This window comes from Pagrus pagrus, assembly GCF_965226575.1.
Source record: "Pagrus pagrus genome assembly, chromosome: 18".
NCBI lineage: Eukaryota > Metazoa > Chordata > Actinopteri > Spariformes > Sparidae > Pagrus > Pagrus pagrus.
This window is the reverse complement of record NC_140202.1, coordinates 9,272,795-9,295,818: the sequence shown is the minus strand read 5'-3', so window position 1 is coordinate 9,295,818 and position 23,024 is coordinate 9,272,795. Positions and strand designations below refer to the sequence as shown.

At 38.1% G+C, this 23,024-nt stretch overlaps 2 protein-coding genes across 2 annotated transcripts in view; both read left to right on the top strand.

The window, feature by feature from the left end:
- Positions 1 to 2,495: 2,495 nt before the first annotated feature.
- Positions 2,496 to 23,024, top strand: part of LOC311274519 (calpain-1 catalytic subunit-like) — a gene marked incomplete at its 3' end in the record, with an annotated part of 36,248 nt that continues 15,719 nt past the window's right edge. The window contains exons 1-2 of the mRNA XM_084382259.1: positions 2,496 to 2,527; positions 3,921 to 4,175. Of these exons, the coding sequence (XP_084238385.1) occupies positions 3,939 to 4,175 (237 nt within the window). The 5' untranslated portion in view covers positions 2,496 to 2,527; positions 3,921 to 3,938. The remainder of the gene's footprint in view (positions 2,528 to 3,920; positions 4,176 to 23,024) is intronic.
- On the top strand, positions 6,580 to 22,390 carry LOC311273545 (calpain-8-like; the record flags this gene model as incomplete). Its single annotated transcript, XM_084380649.1, has 13 exons — positions 6,580 to 6,714; positions 7,497 to 7,630; positions 7,742 to 7,916; positions 16,686 to 16,894; positions 17,063 to 17,102; positions 17,266 to 17,334; positions 18,897 to 18,954; positions 19,084 to 19,145; positions 19,277 to 19,345; positions 19,514 to 19,592; positions 19,994 to 20,110; positions 20,913 to 20,965; positions 21,915 to 22,390. The coding sequence occupies 13 exons, from the start codon at positions 6,580 to 6,582 to the stop codon at positions 21,939 to 21,941; spliced, it is 1,227 nt and encodes a 408-aa protein (XP_084236775.1). The 3' UTR covers positions 21,942 to 22,390.

The following is a 23,024-nucleotide window of genomic DNA, read 5'->3' as shown; positions in this document are numbered from 1 at the left end:
AGTAGGACTTGAACCAGCTCAATGCAGCTCCTTTAATACCAATTAAATGTTCCAATCTTTGTAATAAAATGTGATGGTCAATAGTGTCAAAAGTTGCACACTTTCTGATCTGATTTGTTATGATGAACCACTGGTGCAAGTAGTAGTGTGCAGGCTGTTTTTGCTTGTACAGTAACAGGCTTATCTACTCTGTGGTACATATCCAATTAATAGGGACAGCTTGATCATGTTGAGTATAAAAGTGCTAAGTAAAGGTAGAGCTTCTTTAAGCAATTTAGTTGGGATTGGATCTAACAGACACATTGATGGTTTAGATGAAGAAATTATTGAAGTTAGCTGGTAAAGGTCAATGGTAGAAAATAATTCCAGATATACAGTATATCTGGTTTTACAGCTGTTTCTGAGGTTTCTGTATTAGAATTGTGTGTTATAGGAATACAAGGATCAGTAAAGGTATGACTGTCAGTCAGGCTACAGTGCTTCTCATTTTCCTCTATCAGTGCTGAATAATAAAATGCTCTTGCTTTAAGGAGAGCTTTCTCATACGTTTTAAAGCTTTCTAGAACTTAAATTTTGAGTTTGGGGTTGTACCCTGGAGCTAATCTCTTATCTTATACTTTATTGTTTTCTGTTTTTTCGAGAAAGGGATCAGGATTAACGCAGGAGTCGACTGCTGTGTCAGACATGACATAGAATAAAAAAATGATAGAATAATTATCTTACATTTAGCTACAGCACTGTCACACAGACATCTAGAATAGAAATGTTTGCCTTTTTGCGTGTAGGTAATAGGAATTCAAAAGTGATCAAATAATGATCTGATAAAAGAGGATTCTATATGTTGCGCACTTTGCACGAGTTTAAAATAAATCCCTCTACTTCTCTTTCTTTCTCCGGAAATACAGAAACACAGGCACATCAGCACAACGTGGCTACATACTGCAGGCTGTTAACGTTGACTGAACAACATGCATGCCCTTCTGAGTCACACCCAAAGGACCCCTGGTGCCCAAAGTGCCTTTGTGAGCCTCAGTCTTTATAACCACAAATTTACCTACTAAAATATTATAGTTGCTATTGCACATGAACATATATCAGTGTATCAATGAACAAAATAAAAACAAAATAGTCCATCAGAATGAGGGGGTGTGCACTGTCCATTGTCCGTTAATATGCCTAACATTACTGAGGGTCCCACATGTAGGACAACTATTAAATGTTCAATTTCAATATGTCAGAACAAGGTAGAGGGTGTGATAAAAACAGTGCAAGGCCATAAAGGAAGAAAGGAAGGAAGAAAGAAAGAAAGAAAGAAAGAAAGAAAGAAAGAAAGGCAGGCCTGCACTTGAGGGGCCATGTCACCTGAGCACTGACTGTGCTGTGTATCGAAAGTGGGGGATGGGTTACACATGCACGTCTCAGGTCACAGAGAGTTTTATTTGTACTAGCTAGCTAAATTGAAATAAAGCAAAACTAGCTAATAATGCTAGATAATGAAGCTATGTTAGCTGCTAAGGATGTTTACGAATCATCTGAATATCAAGCCTGTTAACTTATTTGGCTCCCTGCCGCTGCTGTCTGGTTAGTTGCTGCTGCTGCTGTTTAGTGCTCTTCCTCCTACCTAGAATGTTAGACATTGTGCTGACATTCCCTGACCAATATATTACCCATATTGTTGGGCATGTGTAACTCCAGGATTGTAGTGCAACCTATTTTATTTTACTAATGCATAATCACAAATAGGTCATTTGTTATGTTGAACCACTGGTGCAAGTAGTAGTGTGCAGGCTGTTTTTGCTTTCACAGTAACAGGCTAATCTACTCTATAACTGTCCAGATGCACTCAGGACATTTTTGCAGAAGCCTCCTACGGCTGCTGGAGAAGGGCCTTCTAATCTGCCGTCTATCTTTCTATACAAAGGGAGTGGGTTCCTCTCTAGAGAGAGGGCTTTTCACGGTTTTCTTGTTTTTAGTGGCCGCTTTGGGGGAGGGTGAGAAGAGGGCTCTTCAGTTGGCTGCAATCTGCAACCACACCTCTAGATGCCACTAAATCCCACACACTGTTTACATGGTTCATAATAATGTTATGAACATTTTAATGCTTTCAGTTTCAGTCAGTGGTGTTAATGTTGACTGATAATTGACAAGTACTCAAGGCTAGTGCTCTGAAGATAAATGACTGTATAAACAAACTAGGTCAGGCTTGTTAGAGGCTATAAATATGAACTACAGCAGGTTCTGTTATTACTGCATGTGCAACTCTTAATCTCTGTTGGCCTGTCTCTCTCTCTCTCTCTCTCTCTCTCTCTCTCTTTCTTTGTCTTTCTCTTTGTCTGTCAAAGGGGCCGACAGCAAGAGTACACTATTACGCTGCAGGTGATAGGAGGTAGGCTTTCCTTTTCCAAGAAACACCTTGCAGACGTGTATAGCTTCTGGCATTTACAGGTGTTATTTAAGACACAGAGCGTCCCTGCTCTTACCTGCAGAACCACCCACCCACTCACTCGTTCTCGCTCAAGCGGCTGAGGTAAGGTCTTCAAAAGACAGCTACCTTTTTAAAACAGTACATTTCACAATATAGACGCTTGCTGTATATTGATGTAAATGGTATACAGACTAGCCTGACAGTGAAAAAGTTCATATAGAAAATAGAAATTTGAGGTAGTGAAGTATTTTCAGCTTTGGAATTCCAGGTGAAAGATATTGGAAGATTTCTTGGATTTCTAACTAAACTGTGATTAAATTATGTAACTAAAGGATTTAAGTACAACTAAATTAATATCAAGTTCAAATGATTTGAAATGTTTAAATGTTTTGAATCATTACAAAACTACCTTAACTAGTCTTCTCAAATTCAGCTGGGGCACGATGTCGTTTTTGGAGAAGAAATTCAAACTCAGAATTTTAATATTTACAATGTTAAAATGTTTTTCTATAACTGAGTAAACAAGCTGTTCTCAGAGGAAAATAAGGTCCCCAGAACACTGTTTGAAGCTAGAAAGGAGGCAGGGTCCACTGAATATAAACAGTAAGTAAAACAGTATGAAATTGTGTTGTCCTTTAAGGTCAGCTTGTTAAGCTTAAGTTTATTCTGTCACGAAAACAAAGAGAGTTTTTTTTTTTTTTGGTACTAATTTGTTTAGGCATAACATCTTTTTTTAGATTGTTCTCTTCTGTCAGGTGCCACGGTAACTTTTTTAGATAAAACAAGTAGTTTGTTTTTACAGGGCATAGCACAAAGGGTCACTGAACTGCAGTTAAAGGAGAAAGCTTGAACCAAAGTGAAAATAGCTGTAAAAATCCCTCACCTTTACTATTACTTAAGAATTAAAGCTGAAGTGAAGCGAAGGGTAGTTTTTGCCCATTATTTGTATTTGATTTGTAGTTTTGAAAGGATGATACATCATTTTTCATCTATTTTCATAATTTTAGAGGCACAAACAACCATATGAAACTGGGATTGGCTCCAGCAACCCCGCAACCCCCTGAAAGGGGGGATAAAACGGTAAAAAGAAAATGAGATGAGATGAGAGAAACAAGCATAAGCTGGCTCTTCATTGTCTGCACTTGTCAACATGAAACTAAATCTGGCCTCTGTAGATGTGAGGGATTTGGCAAATATAAAACACATTTCTAGGACAATGTAATGCAATGTAATGATTATTCTTGCTCTGAGCATACATGTGATTAGTCATGTGTGTCATTTGGATAGAATAGTGTTCATCCCTCAAGCAGAGATCTCCACACTTGTATAACCTTCACCAAGATGCACTGAAGCTGTTCTGGCAGCCTGTGGTGGACCAACACCCTACTTTGACAGTGTGTTGGTTTTTACTTTAATTTCCCACTCATCTGATTTTGTCTGCAAAATTATTTATTGTAAATACCAAAATGGTTTTTCATCTACATTTTCTGAACAGAGCCCAAACACTGCAACAATGCCTCCTCCCGGTGTGTGTCTGAACATCTTGGAGGCTCGTCACAAGCAATCTGGTTATGGGAGCGCTACCAACCCTGAGAAATTCCTCAACCAAGACTACGAGTCACTGAAACAGGCCTGCATCATTCAAGGACTAAGGTACATCGATAAGATGTTCCCCCCTGACAAGAACACTATCGGCTTTGGGGTTTTGAGCCCCTCTGACCTGGACAAAGTGGAGTGGCTGAGGCCAGCGGTGAGTGATTTGGAAGAGTTAAACCTGCGTCACAATAAATGTTAATGTTTAATCGAGCATCTAGTTTGTTGGAGTTACTAGCAGAGAGTTAAACTGATTCAGCTGAGATTAATGCTAGCTCTTTGAGTGATTCAGTGTTTAGCACTTTTAACAGTGTTCAGACTCAACCTGACTGACGAGCAACAGACGAGCAACAGTGTTCACCTTCATGTGTTTGCATAGCACAGTCTAAATACTGGTTGGTGTGGTGTCTGGCTATGTGTTAAACAACACATTTTTTTTTGTTTGAAAATTGATTTGGGTATAGTCCTGAAAACTATCAGTTCTATTTCAAGTGTGTATGCAATTTTCTGCCGGTTGACACAGTAAAATTATCCAGAAACACCAGTTTGTGATTGTTTCTGACCATTTTGATGGTTTATGTTTAGGGAATGTACAAAAGATATTTGGGGTGAGTAAGGCTGAACCTAGTCTAGCTCACCGAATGTAGACTGAACGTAAAAACTGGCCACTGGCCACTTGTAGTCAGCATTCTCCCCTCCGCTATCTATCTGCGTGTTACTGTTTTCAAAATCCCAGTCTGTACAGGAAACAATAACAACCTCCAAGCTAGCAACCTACATGCTGAAAATGTCAAATTACCCTAATCCTAACCGAACATAAACAAACTAGCAGTAGTTAACTTGTCTTTTGGATGGAATTTAGCCATTTAATGCCAGGGTTCACCTCCTCAACTTGCTCTGCTCAACACGGTTACAGTAGGATTGGTTTGAGGAAATGCGAACCTGCCAGAGCATTTTTCCACTATAGCAGAATGGTAACATGTGCAGCCAGACCTGGCTATACAAGACAAGACAAAACCTTCCCCTGGATTTTTAAATTTTCTTTGGGCCCTTCACTTAAAAAACTGCAACAACCTCCCCAAACTATCCCAAAATATCACAGGTAAAACAATAATAATAATTTACCATGAATAAGAGGCAAAGTAAAGGAGTTAAGATGGCATAATCCAGTTTGAACCGTAATATCTGAACGGAACGAATATCCAAACACATGTGAATAACTGTCCAGTGCTCCCTGATGTGTGGAAGATTGGTAAAAAAGGAAGTATAAGATATAAGACTCTCATGTTACTGTACAGGTAAGCTCAGATTTTAGCTGATATGGTTAGCTAGCTCTGGAAGAACAGATGACATAGTATATGTGGTCACTGAAATAAACTGAATAATCACTGTTTCACTGATCAAAAGAGAAAAAACACAGTCGTTTTTTATTTTCTTAGACTTTTCCTTAAAACATTTTTATGACTAAGAAAATGGATCACCAGAAAAAAAATTGTCACTTGCCCTCACTTGTTCTGGCCTGACCGCCATGCATAATCATTTTTTGTGTAGTTCCTTACTGTGTTGATATGTGACAGCTTCATTTTCATTATCAAATAAGTTCCGATTTTTTTTTATGCCTACCTAATAATACTCACAAATGCACACATTTGTGTTTTTTTATATAGTAATTGCAGTAATTATTCTTCCTGTCTATACTGGCCTTGAAGTTAAAGCTATGGTCTTCGATTTGAAAGATTGATCCGAGGGGAGAGCGATACAAGCTCAGAGGGGAGGGGTGTGTGTGTGGGGGGGGAGGATGCTTTTTTCAAATCTTTCTCAGATCGTAGACCAGAGCTTTAACACTTCATGGCCAGTGTTCTTCCGCAGGTTGGTTAGCTCAGTTGCTTGCTGTGATGCAACACAAAGAATAATTTCTTTACTAAGAAGACTGTACCTCTGGAGCATGCCTGCTTCATTTCAAATTCAAATTAGCTTTTTAGAATCCAATTTTTGTGATGAATGACAGCTGTGGATTTTGTCCCCATGGCAGGAGGGGATCTCAAACAGTATGAATAGTAGTATTGAATATAGTGACCAATAAATGTTTAAATGTACATGTGGCCATGTAATTATTGTATTAAGATAGACCTCAAAAATGCAAACCTATCCTTTATTTATTTATTTATTTATTTATTTTATTTTAAGTATTTATTTCATTTTTCACAATAGGCAAGTTGGCAAGGCAAGTTTATTTGTATAGCACAATTCAGACACAAGGCAACTCAAAGTGCTTTACAGGTGCATAAAAATTACATTAAAAGCATTTTAAAATAGGTTAAGAATAGGAAAGTAGGCTACAATGGAAAAATTACGTTAGAAACATTTTAAAAATACATTAAAACAAAACATTAAAACAAACAACTCATTAAACTCCTTCTGTTTCAGAACATTGCTCCAAATCCAGCCTTTGTACTTGATGGGGTGTCCAGGTTTGATTTTGGTCAAGGAGTACTTGGTAGGAAAAACTTATTTCATTTATAACATTTGACTGGTTGGCCTTAATGTTTTCTGACAACTTAATGATCATCTTTCACTCAGGAAACTGCTGGTTTCTCGCATCTATTGGAGCTCTGACATTCCAGTCTCACATCCTCGGGCAAGTTGTTCCTCTTGACCAAACATTTGATGAGTACTGCGGGCTGTTCCACTTCAGGGTAAATACTAACAGCACAACCAGTTATTATTACGTCAATCACCGAGCACTGATTATAGTGAGACATTATAGGAAGGAAGTACAGTCATCTCATCATGATTTATGAAAGAATGTTCATACTGCTTCAAGCAAGTCACACACTTTGTATTTGCTTTAGTAAATGACAAGAAACAATATGAGCTGATAACATAAACTCACCTCAGAGGCTTTCTGGTAGCTGTTCTGGAGCTTTTTATCATATCACATGGTCTTTATTAGCAGAAGACCATGTGATGTTCACAGCTCCAGAGTGGCTGGTTGAGATAGTTTTGTCAAATGTTGGTTTCAAGTTTAAGACTGAACTCAAGAATGAAGTTTAACGACTGCGAGGTTCATTGGCTGAATTTCAGATTTAAATGTAGAAGACAAAGAGGACATTGATTTTACACATACAGTAAAGCCAAACTATTCAAGGCTTCTTCTTTATGTTCATGCAATGGAGGGTTTCCATTAGCTTGGCAAAGTCACTAAGCATCTGAACCTGTGTCTCACATAAAAATATCTGACGGAAGGTCAATGTTTTATGAAGAAGTAACTGCATTCAACACATTAGTTAGGCAGAGGCAAAACAACAAAAATATGTGTCACTTATTATGAATAACAATGTGAAAATTAATAGGTATGATATTGACACAGAACTTAAGTCAGGACACATGCAATGTCATGTTTTACTTTCACGTCAACAGTCATTTGATGGTAAATTGATGTTAAATAGAAAATGTCATTTTACTTCTTTTTTAACAGTTCTGGAGATTTGGAAAGTGGGTGGATGTCGTCATTGATGACAAGCTACCGACAATCAATGGGAGACTGATCTTCGTTCACTCCAAAGACCCAAATGAGTTCTGGCCTGCTTTGCTGGAGAAAGCCTATGCCAAGTATGCAAAGAAACATACATTGTTTCTCAGACATAAATATGTTTTCTTATCACAAGTTTAGTTTTATTTCTGGAGTATCTGTAAAATTAATATCACATCCACTTGTGTCAGGGTGTGTGGTTCCTACACTGACATGAAGGCTGGGACTCCTGCAGAGGCTCTTATGGACTTCACCGGTGGTGTCCACATGTACATCAAGCTGTCAGAGTGTCCTTCAAACCTGTGGGAGCTGATGTGCAGAGCTGGCCAATCCAAGTCTTTGATGGGCTGTGGTACTCCTCCAGGGGTAGGCACATATATACCAATCAATTTTCATCTTTTTTGTAAAGTGCATATTAGACAATTTAGAGAGATGAACCAGATAAACGATAAAGTGAACTTTAACTTGATCACAGTATTTGTTTTAAGACCCTTGTCTAATAAATGGAGTAAGGTAATCACTGAAGAAGTGCATAACATCTGTCACACCTCCGACTGATCAGTTACTACTCTTTGTATTTATGTTCTTGAAATCATGGAGGGTTTTTCTATTTTTCAACGAGCCTGCAAGCTAACCTTTCTTGCTTACATGCTCATTGAGCAATTTTCATTCAATTGAATGGGTAGCATCTTAAAGGTGCAATATGTAAGAATTCACCACCTGTTGTATTCAAAACAAATATGGAGCAGCGTTATACTTGACGAGAGTAACTGCTTACTGCTGCTAACTGTAGCTGCCATTAGCCTAGCTAGCCATGCAGCTAACATGCAGCGGCAGTTTGGAGAACCAGGGGGCTGTTGATGTTTACGCTGCTAGCACCGGAGCTTTTGACCTGGACGGGTCTGGGCCAGCTGGTTAACATGCTAACTTCAGATGACGTCTTCGAAACACAGTACATTAACATCATCAGGTCAGAACTGTTATTCACATTATGTTAATTTTTCCTGTATCTAGTCTTTGTACTAAGATAACCTAGCATTAGCTTTTGGCTGTAGCTTCACATTTACCCTACAGACACGAGAGTGATGTAGATCTTCTCATATAACTTGTGACACAAAAGTGTGTTTCTCACAATGCCAAAATATTACAGCTAACCCAAATCTCGTTAAATTAACGGCTAGTTAGCTAATCTTTCCATTGTTTCAGACATATTAAAATGATTGTACTGATTGAACACTGTAATCCAATTCCTTTAGGACGAGCCTCCACATTATTTGTTTCTGCAACACATAACCTGTATAGTTTCTTCAAAGGTGCAGCATGTAAGAACTGGCCATCTGTTGAATTTTTAATCCCAGCAAGTAGGGGCAGCACATCACCAGAGCAACTGCTAACTGCTACAAACTGAACTGAATTGCGTTTTATACATTCCATGACTGTAGCTACTGTTGCTTGTTAGCTCAGTAGCTCAGCCATGCAGCTAGCCAGACTACTAGCATAGTGTTGGTACACCACCGGCACAAAGAGGTTTTCAGGCTTGTGGCTAGCTGGTTAGCATGCTAACTTCAGTTGATATCCCTGCAACAAAATGCATAGACATCTTTGACATAATGTCAAAAACTGGTATTTCTTCACATTCTGTTGATAATGCTAGCTAATTTTTGAATGTGTTAAACTAGAATTCTTACATATTGCATCTTTAATTTTGTAATTACAGGGAAGTCAGCTTTTAGCAATGATGAATGTCTTTGGCTTGTAGGAAAATCCTGCCAACACTGTATTGCCGAATGGACTGGTCCAAGGACATGCCTACACTGTTACGGGTGTGAAGGAGGTGAAGACATACACTTGTATCATTGCATTTGGATTTAGAAGAAAATCTTATAACACATGTCTGATAGTGATCATACAGATAACTGTCTGTTTTTTTAAACTCCAACTGAAGCTCAAATTTACTTTTGATTTATTAAATAATCTATTGCATTTTACACCATATGTTAACAATGGGGCTGTCATCCATGATGCCTGCTGCAGATGATAAGCCAAGGGAAACTGGTAAAGCTGATGCGTTTGTGGAACCCTTGGGGAAACGGAGAGTGGAGGGGAGACTGGAGTGATCGGTGAGAATAACTCCCACTTAGCGATTGATTCACAAAGACATGGCTCTATTATTTTCCAATGACAAAATAACTGAACATGACGTTATTGTCATACACCAAACACATTTCTTAAGGATGCATTTCAACACTTTTTAAATCTTCTTTTAGTGAAAGCCAACAGGTTTCTAATAGCCAAATGTCTTGCTTTTCTGAAATATGATCCTTTGAGTGGTATTTACTGTACCTACCCATAGGAGATTATGCGAAAGGTTATGTGGAGAAGGGATAATGGGAGCCTATTCAAATTGTCTTCTGAAAATCTCCCCCTGGTCTTTCTAAACTGGTTTTGTGTTTCCAGTGAAGCAATCGACTGTAATGTCATGCCTTAAAGGCAGCTTGAAACGCGGGCCTTTTTTCTGCAGATCATGCCACCTGTACTGTATTTGCATACATTGAGCATAAAGACAGGCCCTGTCTGTAAGCCTCAGGTCATGTGTTGTAACTTGTCATGTGTTGTAACTTCTCTCCTCTCTTACTTAAATGACAAAATGTTTTTAGGTCATCTCTGTGGAAAACTGTGAGTCCTGAAGATCGGGACCTGTGCCTCTCAGTGGCTGATGATGGAGAGTTCTGGTAAGCTGACAATCAAATATAAGAAATGTTTCTAATCGTCTGAATGTCTTCCATTAAGTAATAATAAAGCAGTATATATTTGATGTGTGATTTGATTTAAAATGAAAGATGTTCACAACTATGCTTTACCTTGGCAACATACAGTATAGTAAAAATACCACTTATGCAGCAATATAAAAACTAGTCCAACTCCAACCCCAAAGGTCTGATAGAATAAAATGATGAAGTGATGACATTTCATATCCAAAAGATAAAAGCTCACCGTCATTGTGACATCATAATGTTCTAAAAAAACAATTTTCTGGCCATTATTCAATACCATAACTCAGGAACATAAGGGAAGATTATGAGCCTATTTCACATTTGGTCAGATACTGAATTGGTGTCACTAATCTTGGGCTCGAATCTTGAAATTGCTGTGATTGTAGAGATTTTCTGTGCTGCTGGGTTGTGTGCATGTGTATGAAGCAACCCATGAACTCAAACACTAACAGACATACAGCAGTAGTCCACCACAAGATCATTGGTTTTGCTGATATTGAGCATCAGGTGACTGGAATCAATCATGTTAATATGGTGATATTGATTGACTAAGTGATTATTAAATTCTTTTGAAGTCTGAGTCTGGACAGACATAGATTTCAAGTTAAGGGTTTTATATTTTCAGCACAGATCTAGAAGAAAAAATAAATGTTATCAACTTAATCTTTGATATCAACAGGATGACCCTTGAAGACTTCTGCAGGAACTACTCAGATATTGACATCTGCTGCCTGTGTCCCGACTTCCTCGATGGAAACTCCTCCTGTCACTGGAAGACCACCTTATATGAGGGCAGATGGGTTGCAGGAACCACTGCTGGAGGATGCATAAATAACAGAGGTATTTGAAGGATGTATTCTTTAATTCAATAAGACCTGATGTATTGCATGTACTGTATGCCAGGTTTTTTTCCCCCATTTCTTTAGTCTTTTTATTTCCCGTTTGTCTGTCACATGAATAATCACAGCATGAATGCAAAATTGAAAACTTTATTCAAATCTGCACAAGGAATGCTAAATTTGATGAGAGATAAGTAATATAAACTATATATATATATATAGTTATTAAAACACTAGGAAGACTCAACACAACATGAAACTTTACTCGTAGTATCACCAGAGTCTCTACACATGAACACGAGCAATGAGAACATTGTTTGTGTACACAGAGTTTACAAAAGGAAGGTTTTTGAACAACTCACGTTAGCAATAGCAGTAGCCATCCTGCTAGTTGAGATGCGTCGATCCCCAATCCCCGGCAAATAGCGATTTTAATGCTACCATAGAGCTGCACGCAATTGAAAATGATTTTGACCCGAAAACGAAACTACGGTAAATCTTAAAAGTGGCTTTTTCGTCGTAAATATGCTTTTACACAAAGGTTTGACTGGGGTACATTCACAAAAAAAGCCTAGGTTGCATTTTGGCGAGAGTTACACTTTAACACTCTATAAAACTGTTCCTGTCCCCACAGTGTGAAGTGCTTAAGATTAGATAAGATAAGCTAGGACTAGTAACTCTAGTCTTTATTAGAGTCTTTATTTGTAGAGGGACCATGTGATGCATTGTACCAGAGTTAGCTTGGAGCTAATTTACATCTGCAGTCCCTCGGCAGGTCATAATTAAAACTTCACATAGGTATAGAACATCAATGAAAAAAAAAACTATAGCAAACACAACAAAGTAACACAGATCAGTACATCACAAGCTCAAAATACACATACACACAAAATATGCTATTCAAGTTAAACATAGTGATATAAGATCAATGGTTACAAATTTAAGTGTCTTAAAATGTAAAATGTTATACATAAGACACACATTTGAAAATAGTTTAAAGTTGTCAAAGCTCAGAAGATGGTGCTTCTCCAAAATCCTACACTGGTGATATTGCATGGATTTTTTCCCCCCAAAACCTTTAAGGTTTGTTTATACAGAGACTCTAGTGGTTTAAAGATGGTTTCCCCAGCTTGCCCCCAACGTGTGATGCAATATGACATATGGGAAAGAATCATAGCATGCATGAAGGTCTTGGCAGCATCCTTTGAAAGACAGTCTCTAATGTGTCTAAAATTTGCCAAGTTGTACTTAATGTATAATTTTTTTGACATGTGACTCAAAATTGAGATTTGAGTCGAGCATTACGCCAAAATATTTAAACTTATTTACTATTTCAATCTTCTCAGTCTTAAAGGTATAGTTGGTAATCCTGTTCAGAAACACTTTTTGTTATACTGGGTGAAATGGTCTTCCCATCCTGACAGTAGTCCATACACAATGTGTTCAGAAAAAGGAACGAAATAAATCAGACCTCTGTGGCAGCTGCAGGCCTGTAAAAACTCTGACCAATCCCTCCCTCTCGGTCTGAGTTGAAAGAACCAATCAGATGCCTTCATGTCTCGTCCTGCCTGCACCCCCCTCTGTCCCCCCCTCCTCCCTGCGCGCACTCATCACGTGTCACCGTTGCCGGATATATTCAGCATACTGCATATGGAGTTAGCAGGAGATCCACACTCCAGGTCAGAAGGTGGTGGTAATGCACACCTAACAGTTGTTTGCCAACAGCCATAAAACAACAGTAGAAGAAGAAGAGTTAGCACAGTTAGCAAGAGACAACAATGGCAGAGGAAATGCAGCCAAAAGTAGCACTTCCAGAAGTGATGCAGAGGTTGCTGTCTTTCTGTTGGACAGGTAATTATTTGTCTTGCTTCGGGGGGGATTTGTTATTTTCATGAAATATGTAACGTTAGCCAACTTAGCTACTTTTGTAGCTTGTATTAGCCCAATGCTAACGGCTCTCCTCTGCCCTGCTGACGGACTGTCTGATGCGCGTTCAAGTTTGTGGGGCGGGGCTTTGGACGGAGCACTGACGTGAGGGGGAGAAGGGGATGGAGCTTAGACGAGGTGCCACTTTCAAATCTTGCTAGCTCTCCAACATTACCAACTATACCTTTAATGAAAATGTCAGCGTCGATGTGCTGTTCGGTTTTGGAGAAGAACATTCCCTTTGTGTTTTGTATGTTAAGGCTAAGACATGACTGGTCAATCCACTTTGTGATCCTTTCCATGGCAATTGTCAACTTCCCAGCAGCTGTCTCAGCTGTCTTTGCATGTGTATATGAAAAACAGCGTCATTGGCATATATTTGTATATCTATCCCATGGCACATCATGGAGATCATTAATGTAAAGACCAAATAATAGAGGGCCTAACACAGAACCTTGAGGCACACCCATTGTACACTTCAGATTGCTTGACAATGCTTCATTAACTTTAACATATTGCAACCTCAAAACAGGTATGAGGACACCCATGCCAGCGTTCTTGATGAAAAATGAAATCTGGAAAGTTTTGAAATAAGAACATTGTGATTTACTTTATCAAAAGCTTTGCGCAAATCTAAGAATACAGCACCAACCACCCCTCCTTTGTCTGGCTGAGATTTTATTTACTCTATTACTTGTAATGTAGCTATTTCGGTGGACTGATTGGGTCGAAAGCCAAACTGCATTGGATGTAAGCCAAAATTGCTTGTATTGAGATACGTTGTCAGTTGTCAGTTGGCAACCTTCTCAGCAACTTTGGATAATACTATATGCTTATAGGTCTTTAGCTGCTGGCTTCATGCCGGTCTCCAGACTTATAGATATGAGTCACAAAGACATGTTTTCAGGCACTTGGCAAAGTATTATGTTGAAGTGACAGATTAATTAGATGAACAATGGGTGGAACACAAGTATCTTTAAGTTTTTTAATAAACATGGTGTCAAACTAGAAAGCATCTCTACATTTCAAGCTTTTAAAAGAGCTGATGACTTTATTTACTTCTGTGGCATTTGTTAAAACCAGAAGTCTGATCTGTAGTAGTTATAGGAATAATATCAAATTCCCTTTCTGTAGAGTTTCAACCTAGTTCATTTACAGACTCAAGAAAATAACGGTTAAAAGTATCTGCGACAGAAGGCTTGTCAACAATTAATTTTCCCTCAGCTTTGAGCTGAAGGTCAACTACAAAAGTTGGTTCCTTCCTTGTAAGATTATTAATATTTTGTCAGATTAATTTACTATTGGTTTTAGCATCATCCATTATATGGAGATAAAAACAGGATTTGGCTAATTTCAATTCCTGAACAAACTTGTTCCTTAGGCCTTTAAAAATCAACATGTCTGTGGCCCCTCTACTCCTCAATGTTAAAGCAGGACAGCTAAAGGTTGCAATAGAATTCTGTTAAAACGTTCGCGTAACTTTAAAACCCTCCAGCTCATGCAAGTACTTGACTTAGCATGTCCCTTAGTCTTGAATAAGTGAACAAATCACAAATGCCATATTGCTTCAAGTTATGAAACTGTAGATTTAGTCATACATTAATGGACATGGACACTGAATTTTTAGTAAATCAATAATAAATATGTTTTAATTTTAATATTGATAAATTAATCAAATACGTACAATTTGCAGATGTATACAATGCAAACAAACCTTGTTTTTCTCCTTGTCCTCCAGACAGTTTCTGGACTAATCCACAGTTTCGGGTCAAGATTCATGGAGAAAATTCAGAGAATAATGGTACTAAAAACATGCTGGTGTCTCTCATACAAAAGTCTGACAAGAGGAACAGGCGCCTGGCCCAAAATCTCCAAATTGGATTCTCTGTATTTGAGGTAAATATTACCCAATATTCTGTTTACTTTTATGGATATGTCATGAATACAGTAGACATGGAAGGTAGCTGAAATTGTCAGATTAAGTGAAAACTGTTAGCAGAGGAGAGGCACTGAGATGAGGCACTCAAGAGTGTCCATTAAGTCAAATCCTTTTGACTGTTGTGCAAAATCCAGCCCTGAGTCGTTCACAACAAAGCACCATAATACACTAAATTCAAGGATGACATCATTATGGGTTAAGGTTAGCATTATTGCGCCTTGGCATAGTTAAAAAAAGGCTCCATCTACCTTAATCAATCTATGGTTAAATGCCCCGCCAGGCAAGCACGAGTGTTTGATTGATGTTACATGACCATCAGGTGTGTGCTGGGTTTGGCAAAATGTTAAATGCTGAAATGCTAAAGGTGGCTTTTCTACATTTGCTACAATGTGTATTAACTGCAACCTTCAGTGAGGCCTTTTTGCTGTTTCTAAAAATCATTTCTAAAAATTTCTTAACATTTTTTTACTTGAGTACAGTACTCAAGTGCTTTTTCCAGTAAACCAAAGTAAACACATTGAATGGACGACCAGTCAAAGTCCAACCTGTCTGTCGGGTAGGCCAGTGGTCCCCAACCACCAGGCCATGGACCGGTGCTGGTCCGATTGTCATTTGGTACCGGGCCATACAGAAAGAATAAATAATTTATTTTATTTCCGTTTATTGACGATGACACTGACTCTGAAAGATGTTTTATTTTGAAACACCGGATTCTCGTTTAATAACATCCATCTGTTCCTCTTGACATGCTTGACACATTCCTGTTTCAGTCCATTATAACCAAATAATTAAGCCCTCAAGCTAGCTAAAACGAGTAGAAAACAAACGTCTTTAGAGAGCAACTTTGCAAAGTGGAAAAGGCCCAATAATGAGACAGAAGAAGAGCCTAAGACTGCCAAGAAAAAGAAGGCTACATTTAGGGAGAATGACGAGTTGGCTGATAAAGTGGCTGCATTCAAAGCCAAACTGGAGCTGTGGGGACTGGCGAGTAAACAGAGAGACATTTGACATGTTTCAAACATTAGCAGGGATTTTGGAAGAGACTGAGGAACACACTTCGGGTGTCATTGTCTCCCATCGCCCCTAGGTGGGACCGTCTCATTGCAGAGAAAAAAGCTCAGAGATCCCACTGATTCTGCATTATTGGTGGGTGGTGTTTTTATGCACTTTGTGTTTGTTATTATGCTCGTATATTGCCTGGTCTAACCGACAGACAGGTTGGACTTTGACTGGTCGTCCATTCCATGTGTTTACTTTGATTAACTGGAAAAAGCACTTGAGATTATTTTATCTCTGTGTAATCCCCCCATTGCCGGTCCGTGAAATAATGTCTTTCACGAAACCGGTCAGTGGTGCAAAAAAGGTTGGGGGCTGCTGGGTTAGACAACAGTTGGCTCACAAGACAGTTTTAGGCCTCGGTCAGATTATTTCAAGTGACTATAAGCATGTAATGATAAAACATTATTCTGATTGAAAATCTGACTTTCATTAACTGAATTGACTCCTTTTCCCTTCAACATGAACTCACCTTCCACTGATTTCCCTCAAGGTGTCTGAAAAAGTAAGAAACTTCTAATCCTTATACACAATAAACGTTCATCACCCACATTGTGCAACTCGGATACAGACTGCTATAAATATCTATTAATCATTACAGTACAAAGCACAAAGAGGGAAGTTCCCAGCCACTTTCTTCAGGACCCATGCACCTGTCGCCCAAACTAAAAAATTCATGGACGCACGTGAGGTGATGGAGTTCTTCATGCTGAAGCCTGGTGAATACCTGATTGTGCCGTCCACCTTCTACCCCAATGAGACAGCCTCTTTCATTCTGACCATCCACTCCAAATCAGAGGCACAGGGCTAGTATGCTCACTCTCTCAATTCTCTGCTTCTCATCAAGAAATGACAAATATTACATTAAAAATGTATCTGCATGGCATATGTCACACATTACTGGTGTTTTTTTCTATATTAACAAAAAAAGTCAAACACAGTAATCAGATCTGGACTGTCTTTGGTCTTTCCCCACAGTGAAAACTCTGGTTACCCTTCTCAAGAGCCAGTTGAAAAGGTTTGCAAGATTAAACAATATTGTAAAATTGTTGGTATTCATATTATTCTGATATTATATGGCATCTTCTTACTATATTGTACATTAAATATGTTTTGACAATTAATTTGGAGTAAAACGGCTACATTTTTCTCATACTTTCTCTTTTACTTTTATCTCTCAGATCAAAATGACCACTAATGCACAGGATGTTGAACACAAGAAAACGCTGTTCCGTCAATACTCTGACAAGGTAATAATTGTCTAATGAAACTATGTGTTACTCATTACACTCTTAGAAATAAAGATGCTAACTAGAACCATATAGGGTTCTTTGTCATGTTCCACTTAGAACCTTTTCAGATTTTCATTCCTGAAAATGAAAGGAATGAACCTTTTCATTCCGACATACCACTATTCCGACATGCGAACGTCCCGGCATTCCGACAAAGTTTCACCATAATCCACAACCCATAACCCTAACCCTAACCCTTTTAAAAGATGTGTCGGAGTGGCAATACATTTAAAAAAGAAATAAATACCACCATTCCGACCTTAGGAGGCAAAAAATGTCGGAATGATGGGATGTTTCATTAAAGGTTTAAGTGTTGCCATTCCGACAATTAGGGCCTAATGTCGGAATGGCGTCATGTCGGAATGGTGGTTGCCTCCCCTTGACAGGAAGTAGCAGCACTCTATTAAATTAATCGAGATAATAGAGATTAAGAGAGCAAATTAATAGTATTAATTTGCTAGCTATTAGGGTAGAAGAAGGTAAATAAGCAAACTTATTATGTTAAGGAAATTTTTGCTTGGGGCCTCAACAGACTCTAGAATCGCCTCTGTCAACACGTACCATTTTAGACACAATTGTATTTCTTGATGGTGGTGTATAAGTTTTGTCAGCGTAGAAGGTGTCCACCAAATACCAAATAAGTGGTATCAACATTTCCACCTGATTGTTCTCTAAAAGTAAAGTTTCCATTCAGTTTTTCAAGCAGCATTTTGTCGTCTGCCTCCATCATGTTTACAAAGTTACCATGGAAGGTTGAATGTTTAGTAATGTATGGGATCATGGGGCATGATAGAGTGTGATTAATCTGCTTTATTTTGTTTTTTTCCTTTAATTAATCAAAGTTGACAACCCTATTAATATGTATATAAAATCCACCATATTCACATTGTTTAAACGTGCAATATGTAAGAATTGGCCACCTGACAATTCATACTCAAAAAATATTGGGGACAGTATTTCACCATGGTAACTGCTGCTAACGATAGCTGCCGTTAGCAAGTTAGCTCAGTTAGCTGTGCAGCTAGTGGTCAAGATTGGTGCAGGACCAGATGTGCGTTGGTTTTTACACCGCTAGCAAAAGTTTTAGAGCAGGAGGGGCTAGCTGGTTAGCATGCTAACTTCTCTGCAACACAATAAATAACTGACAAAGCAGTTATTTCTTCACAATCTGTTGATAATTTTAGGGGTTTTTTTCCACAAAAGATCTTATATACTGTTTCTTTAAAGCAGCAAAACTTGACACATTTAAATGTACAATAGGTCAATTAACGGAGACTGACTATGCAGTTCCCTTCATCATTCAGCTTGTTGGAAAGCTGATGTAGCCTGCAATTTTTTTTCTTTTAGTTCGAAATAGCAATCAAGGCAACCTATAAGCCAAATGCAGTAGTCGCCTTTATAAGCTGAGTGTGGGGACAGTATTTTTTTTCTTTTATATTTTGGCTGTGAAAAAACACACATTAAATCTTAAACAAAAGTTTCCCACAGTCCATTATACCTTGTTTTCATTTCATTTCTAGTACGAGGAGGTGGATGCTGAGCAGCTCCAGAGGCTGCTGAATGATCAAATCCTGAAAGGTTTGAACTGTTTAAAAACAAGCATGAGTTCCAAATACAGTCGAGTGAGCTGTAATAATCATAAACAGCATGTACACTGCTATATTGCAGAGTTTATTCCAAAGCATGTCTTTGTTTGTGTGTTTGTAGGAGACCTGAAATCTGGAGGCTTCTGCCTTGATGCCTGTCGAAGCATGGTTGCTCTGATGGATGTATCCTGTTGTGATGCATGTGATATTCAATATTATTTAGTATAACTTACACACCTAAAATTATACTTTATTGTGCCAAAGCTGCCAGCCTTTTTTAATATAACACGTTACCTTAATGTTGAGTTCAAAAGTCATCAATCACCGGCAAACTGAATGGGGAGGAATTTGTTCGTCTGTGGAAGAAGGTCGTCAAATACAAGGTGAAAGAAACCAAGCTTAAACATGTCATACTGACTGAAAGAGTTTTGATTTTCTGTCATATTTACATAGCCATCATTACTGTATAGCAGTCTCTTTATTCTACTATTAATGCATATGCATCTAAATATAGAGTTGGAAGAATTACCTGATTACTGGTTTTTTTCCAGGAAATTTTCTTCCTCACAGATGTGTCACGAACAGGAACACTGTCACTGAGTGAGCTGAGGAACGCATTTGTAGCTGCAGGTAGACCAGCCATGCTTGATTATCAATGTATCAATGGTGCACTATGTAGTTTTGAGGAAGAAATTTTAATCAGAAGAAAAACAACATTTTCACTGACTGATTTTTTTTTTAATGCTGAGGCAAACTAAATAAACGAACACTTCATTTTCATGAATGAATAAACTGAATAAACAAACAGACCTTAAAGGACAACACAATTTCATTCTGTTCTACTTTGTTTATATTTGCCAGATCCTGCCACTTTTCTACCTTATTTTCCTCTGAGAACAGTTTGTTTGTTCAGATCTTGTTTGTTTGAGTTTGTATTATTATCTCATTAATATTATATTAAAATTCTGAGTTTGAATTTCTTCTTTTTTCCAAAACTCCACCTAAACTCCTGCTCTGTGTGTGCTGAACAGGGATGAGGGTCAATGATGAGGTTCTCAATTTGATGGTTCTGCGCTACAGTGCCTCCTCTGGACATATGACACTGGAGAACTTCATCAGTCTCGTCCTTCGCTTGGACTGCATGCAAAGTAAGTGAAGTCAAGTGGGACTTATTATGGAAATAACACTATAAGGAGTAACTGATTACCACTCTTATCTCATAATAAATTAAGAAACATCCTCATATTGGAATCCCCAATAAGAAGGATGCAGTCAAGTATACAATTTGTAATGCTTATGGCTTAAAGGTGTTATGGATAACATTCAGCCACTATATGTGGCATTCCATCTCCCTTCTTCCATTGTATATACGTTAAAACACTGCTGTTGTTTGAATCATCTGCCCCTCAAGTTGTTGCCAGTATGTGCCCTAGCTTATGTTGCTAACACTAGCTAATGTTGGAAATGTTGCTAACGTGAGCTATAAAAAGGTTAATGTTACTAATGCAAGCAAACGCTAACATTGCAAATGCTAGCAAATGGTTACATTAATAATGCTAGCTATTGTTAACATTGCTTCGCATATTGTAGAACTCAGCCATTCTTATGTTTTCTTCCTACAAACTGGCAACTACCAAGACTGTTGATGCTGACGAAACAAAGATATTACTTGATATCAATGGCGTTATACTGTTGTCTGAGAAACCTTGTTAGAAGCTGAAACCAACCACCGGAATTCTTACACAGACCTAAACAAAACATGACAAACATTTTTGAAATTATTAATTCACAATCATAATAATGTTTTCAGGGAAAGGAGATAGACCTACTCTTATTCTGCATCTTTCTATAAGCTAGGTAGATGTATTTCCTTTTAAATGGTTTGTCTACATAAAAAATGTTAATTTATTCATGTCTTTTAATTTATTAGCAATTTGTGTTGCTCAACAGAAATCTTCAAACAACTGTCTGATGGAAAATCCATGAATCTTCGCGAGCTTGAGGTAATAAAATGTTTCTCCTTATCAGCACTTCATGGCTCAAACTTTTCACAAACCATGGCTGTTGAATTGGCACATGAACATGAACAGGATTTATTCCTCCTCAGTAGCAGTCACATCATCTGCCCACAGGTGACTTTGCTATATTCAGAGCTACAGCAACATTGCAGGTGCAATATGTAAGAATTTTGGTTGAAAACATAAAAAAATTAGATAAGATATTTTTTTATCAACAGGATGTGAGGAAATAACACTCGAGGCATGATGTCTATATATTGTGTTGCACAGATATATACTGAAGTTTGTATGCTAACCAACTAGCCCCAGTCCGTCCTGGTCCATAACTCCTGTATTATACACCAACATCAATGGGTGCTCCGAGCTCCCAGTCTGGACTGCTAGCTGCACCACTAGTTGAGCTAACTGAGCTAACTTAGCTACATTTAGCAGCAGTTAGCAGTTATTCTGGTGATATGCTGCCCCCTATTTGTTTTGAGTATGAATTTGACAGGAAGCCAAGTATCACCATTGCACCTTAACTGTTACAAACAGACAGGTTAAGGTGAGCCTCTTGTAGAGCTGGTAGCTGAGCTAAAATGTGCATCTCGTGAGTATCAAAGCTCCAGAGCGGAGACACAGAGAGTCTGAAAATAGCTACTCATGGCTGTGACACACTGTGTGTGTGCAACATTGTGCCAGTCTTTTCCCATTTCCCCTCATCCCCCACACATAACTACCAGACCATGAAGCCTCCTACAGCTACTGTCTCTCACTCCTCTGCTGCTTTTTTAAAACATGCTAGGAGGAGTTCTAGTAGAAATTCAGGGTGTAGTTACTTGAGTTAATCTTGACTAGAAGACCAAGATAAATTACACAATTGAGCTAATATTTATGTTTTCTGTTCAGTTGTGTATATGTTGTATAAATAACCTGTGTCCCTCTTTATTTTCAGTGGATTCGCATCTCAATGTACACCTAACCCAACAAGGGAGATGGACCGCATGATTCTCTTGGAAAAATAGGAGTAGATGTTTCACACTTTTCTTTATATTTGCCTTCTTGCACAGTAAATAAAACATGTATTCATCTGCAAATGAGTCACGACACAGTATGAACTGTAACGACAGGGTTTTTTTCTTCTTATCTTGCAACACTTTTGTAGACTATGTTAGCTTGGATATGGAAACTTTCTGCATGTTAATATGAAAGAATGAGTTACTGCATTTTTATATGATTAGTAGAACTGTAATGTGCACAATTAAGACATTATACAAACACATTTAAGGTTTCAGACATAAAAAAAAATGCAGATTTTCTACACTTTATAAACAATAAAACAAACTCTAAAACTTCTGTCACAAGGTGTTTACCTATACAGGACTGTAGGTTTGATTTTCCATCTTCCTGTTTTCCTCTGTTACTTATTAATTGATTGATTGATCCTCTGTTACTTATTAATAAACATTACTATTACCAAGAGTTTATTATTGACTATTTATTTCATTACAATGGAACATTCCGACCTTTAATCACCTGTTTATTACTTTAGTCAAACTGCCTAATGGAAACAATCCAGGGGGGAGTTTTTGATTTGGCAGTGATAGCTAAACTCATTTCTCTAATAATGTTAAATAACTTAATAGCTCCATGAGTTTGTTCAATCATGTTTAAAGTTTCAAGGTGCATTTATTTGTCATCCTACAACACATGGGGTTGCACAATGAAATGCAAACTGAAGTCTGTTTATGCTAGACATGTATGATTAAACATTTAAATTCAACATCATGGGATAATTTCCTTTATCAGTGGCCTCTAGTGGTGAGGCTGCAGGTAGAAGCCAACTGAATTCATCTGGTGGCTGCTAAAACAAGAAAGACCACTTTGGGCTGCTGTTAAAACATGTGGGTAGAACTTGGCAGAGTCTGTGACAGAGGACCCACATTTCTCTGATTTTAATCACAGGTTAGCTGATGTAGAGTTTCAGAAGGGAATATCCCATGTTGACAGTAGTAGCCTCGGGCGTTTGCAGGTATTATAAAGAGCTGGAGCCTTTTCTATTTAC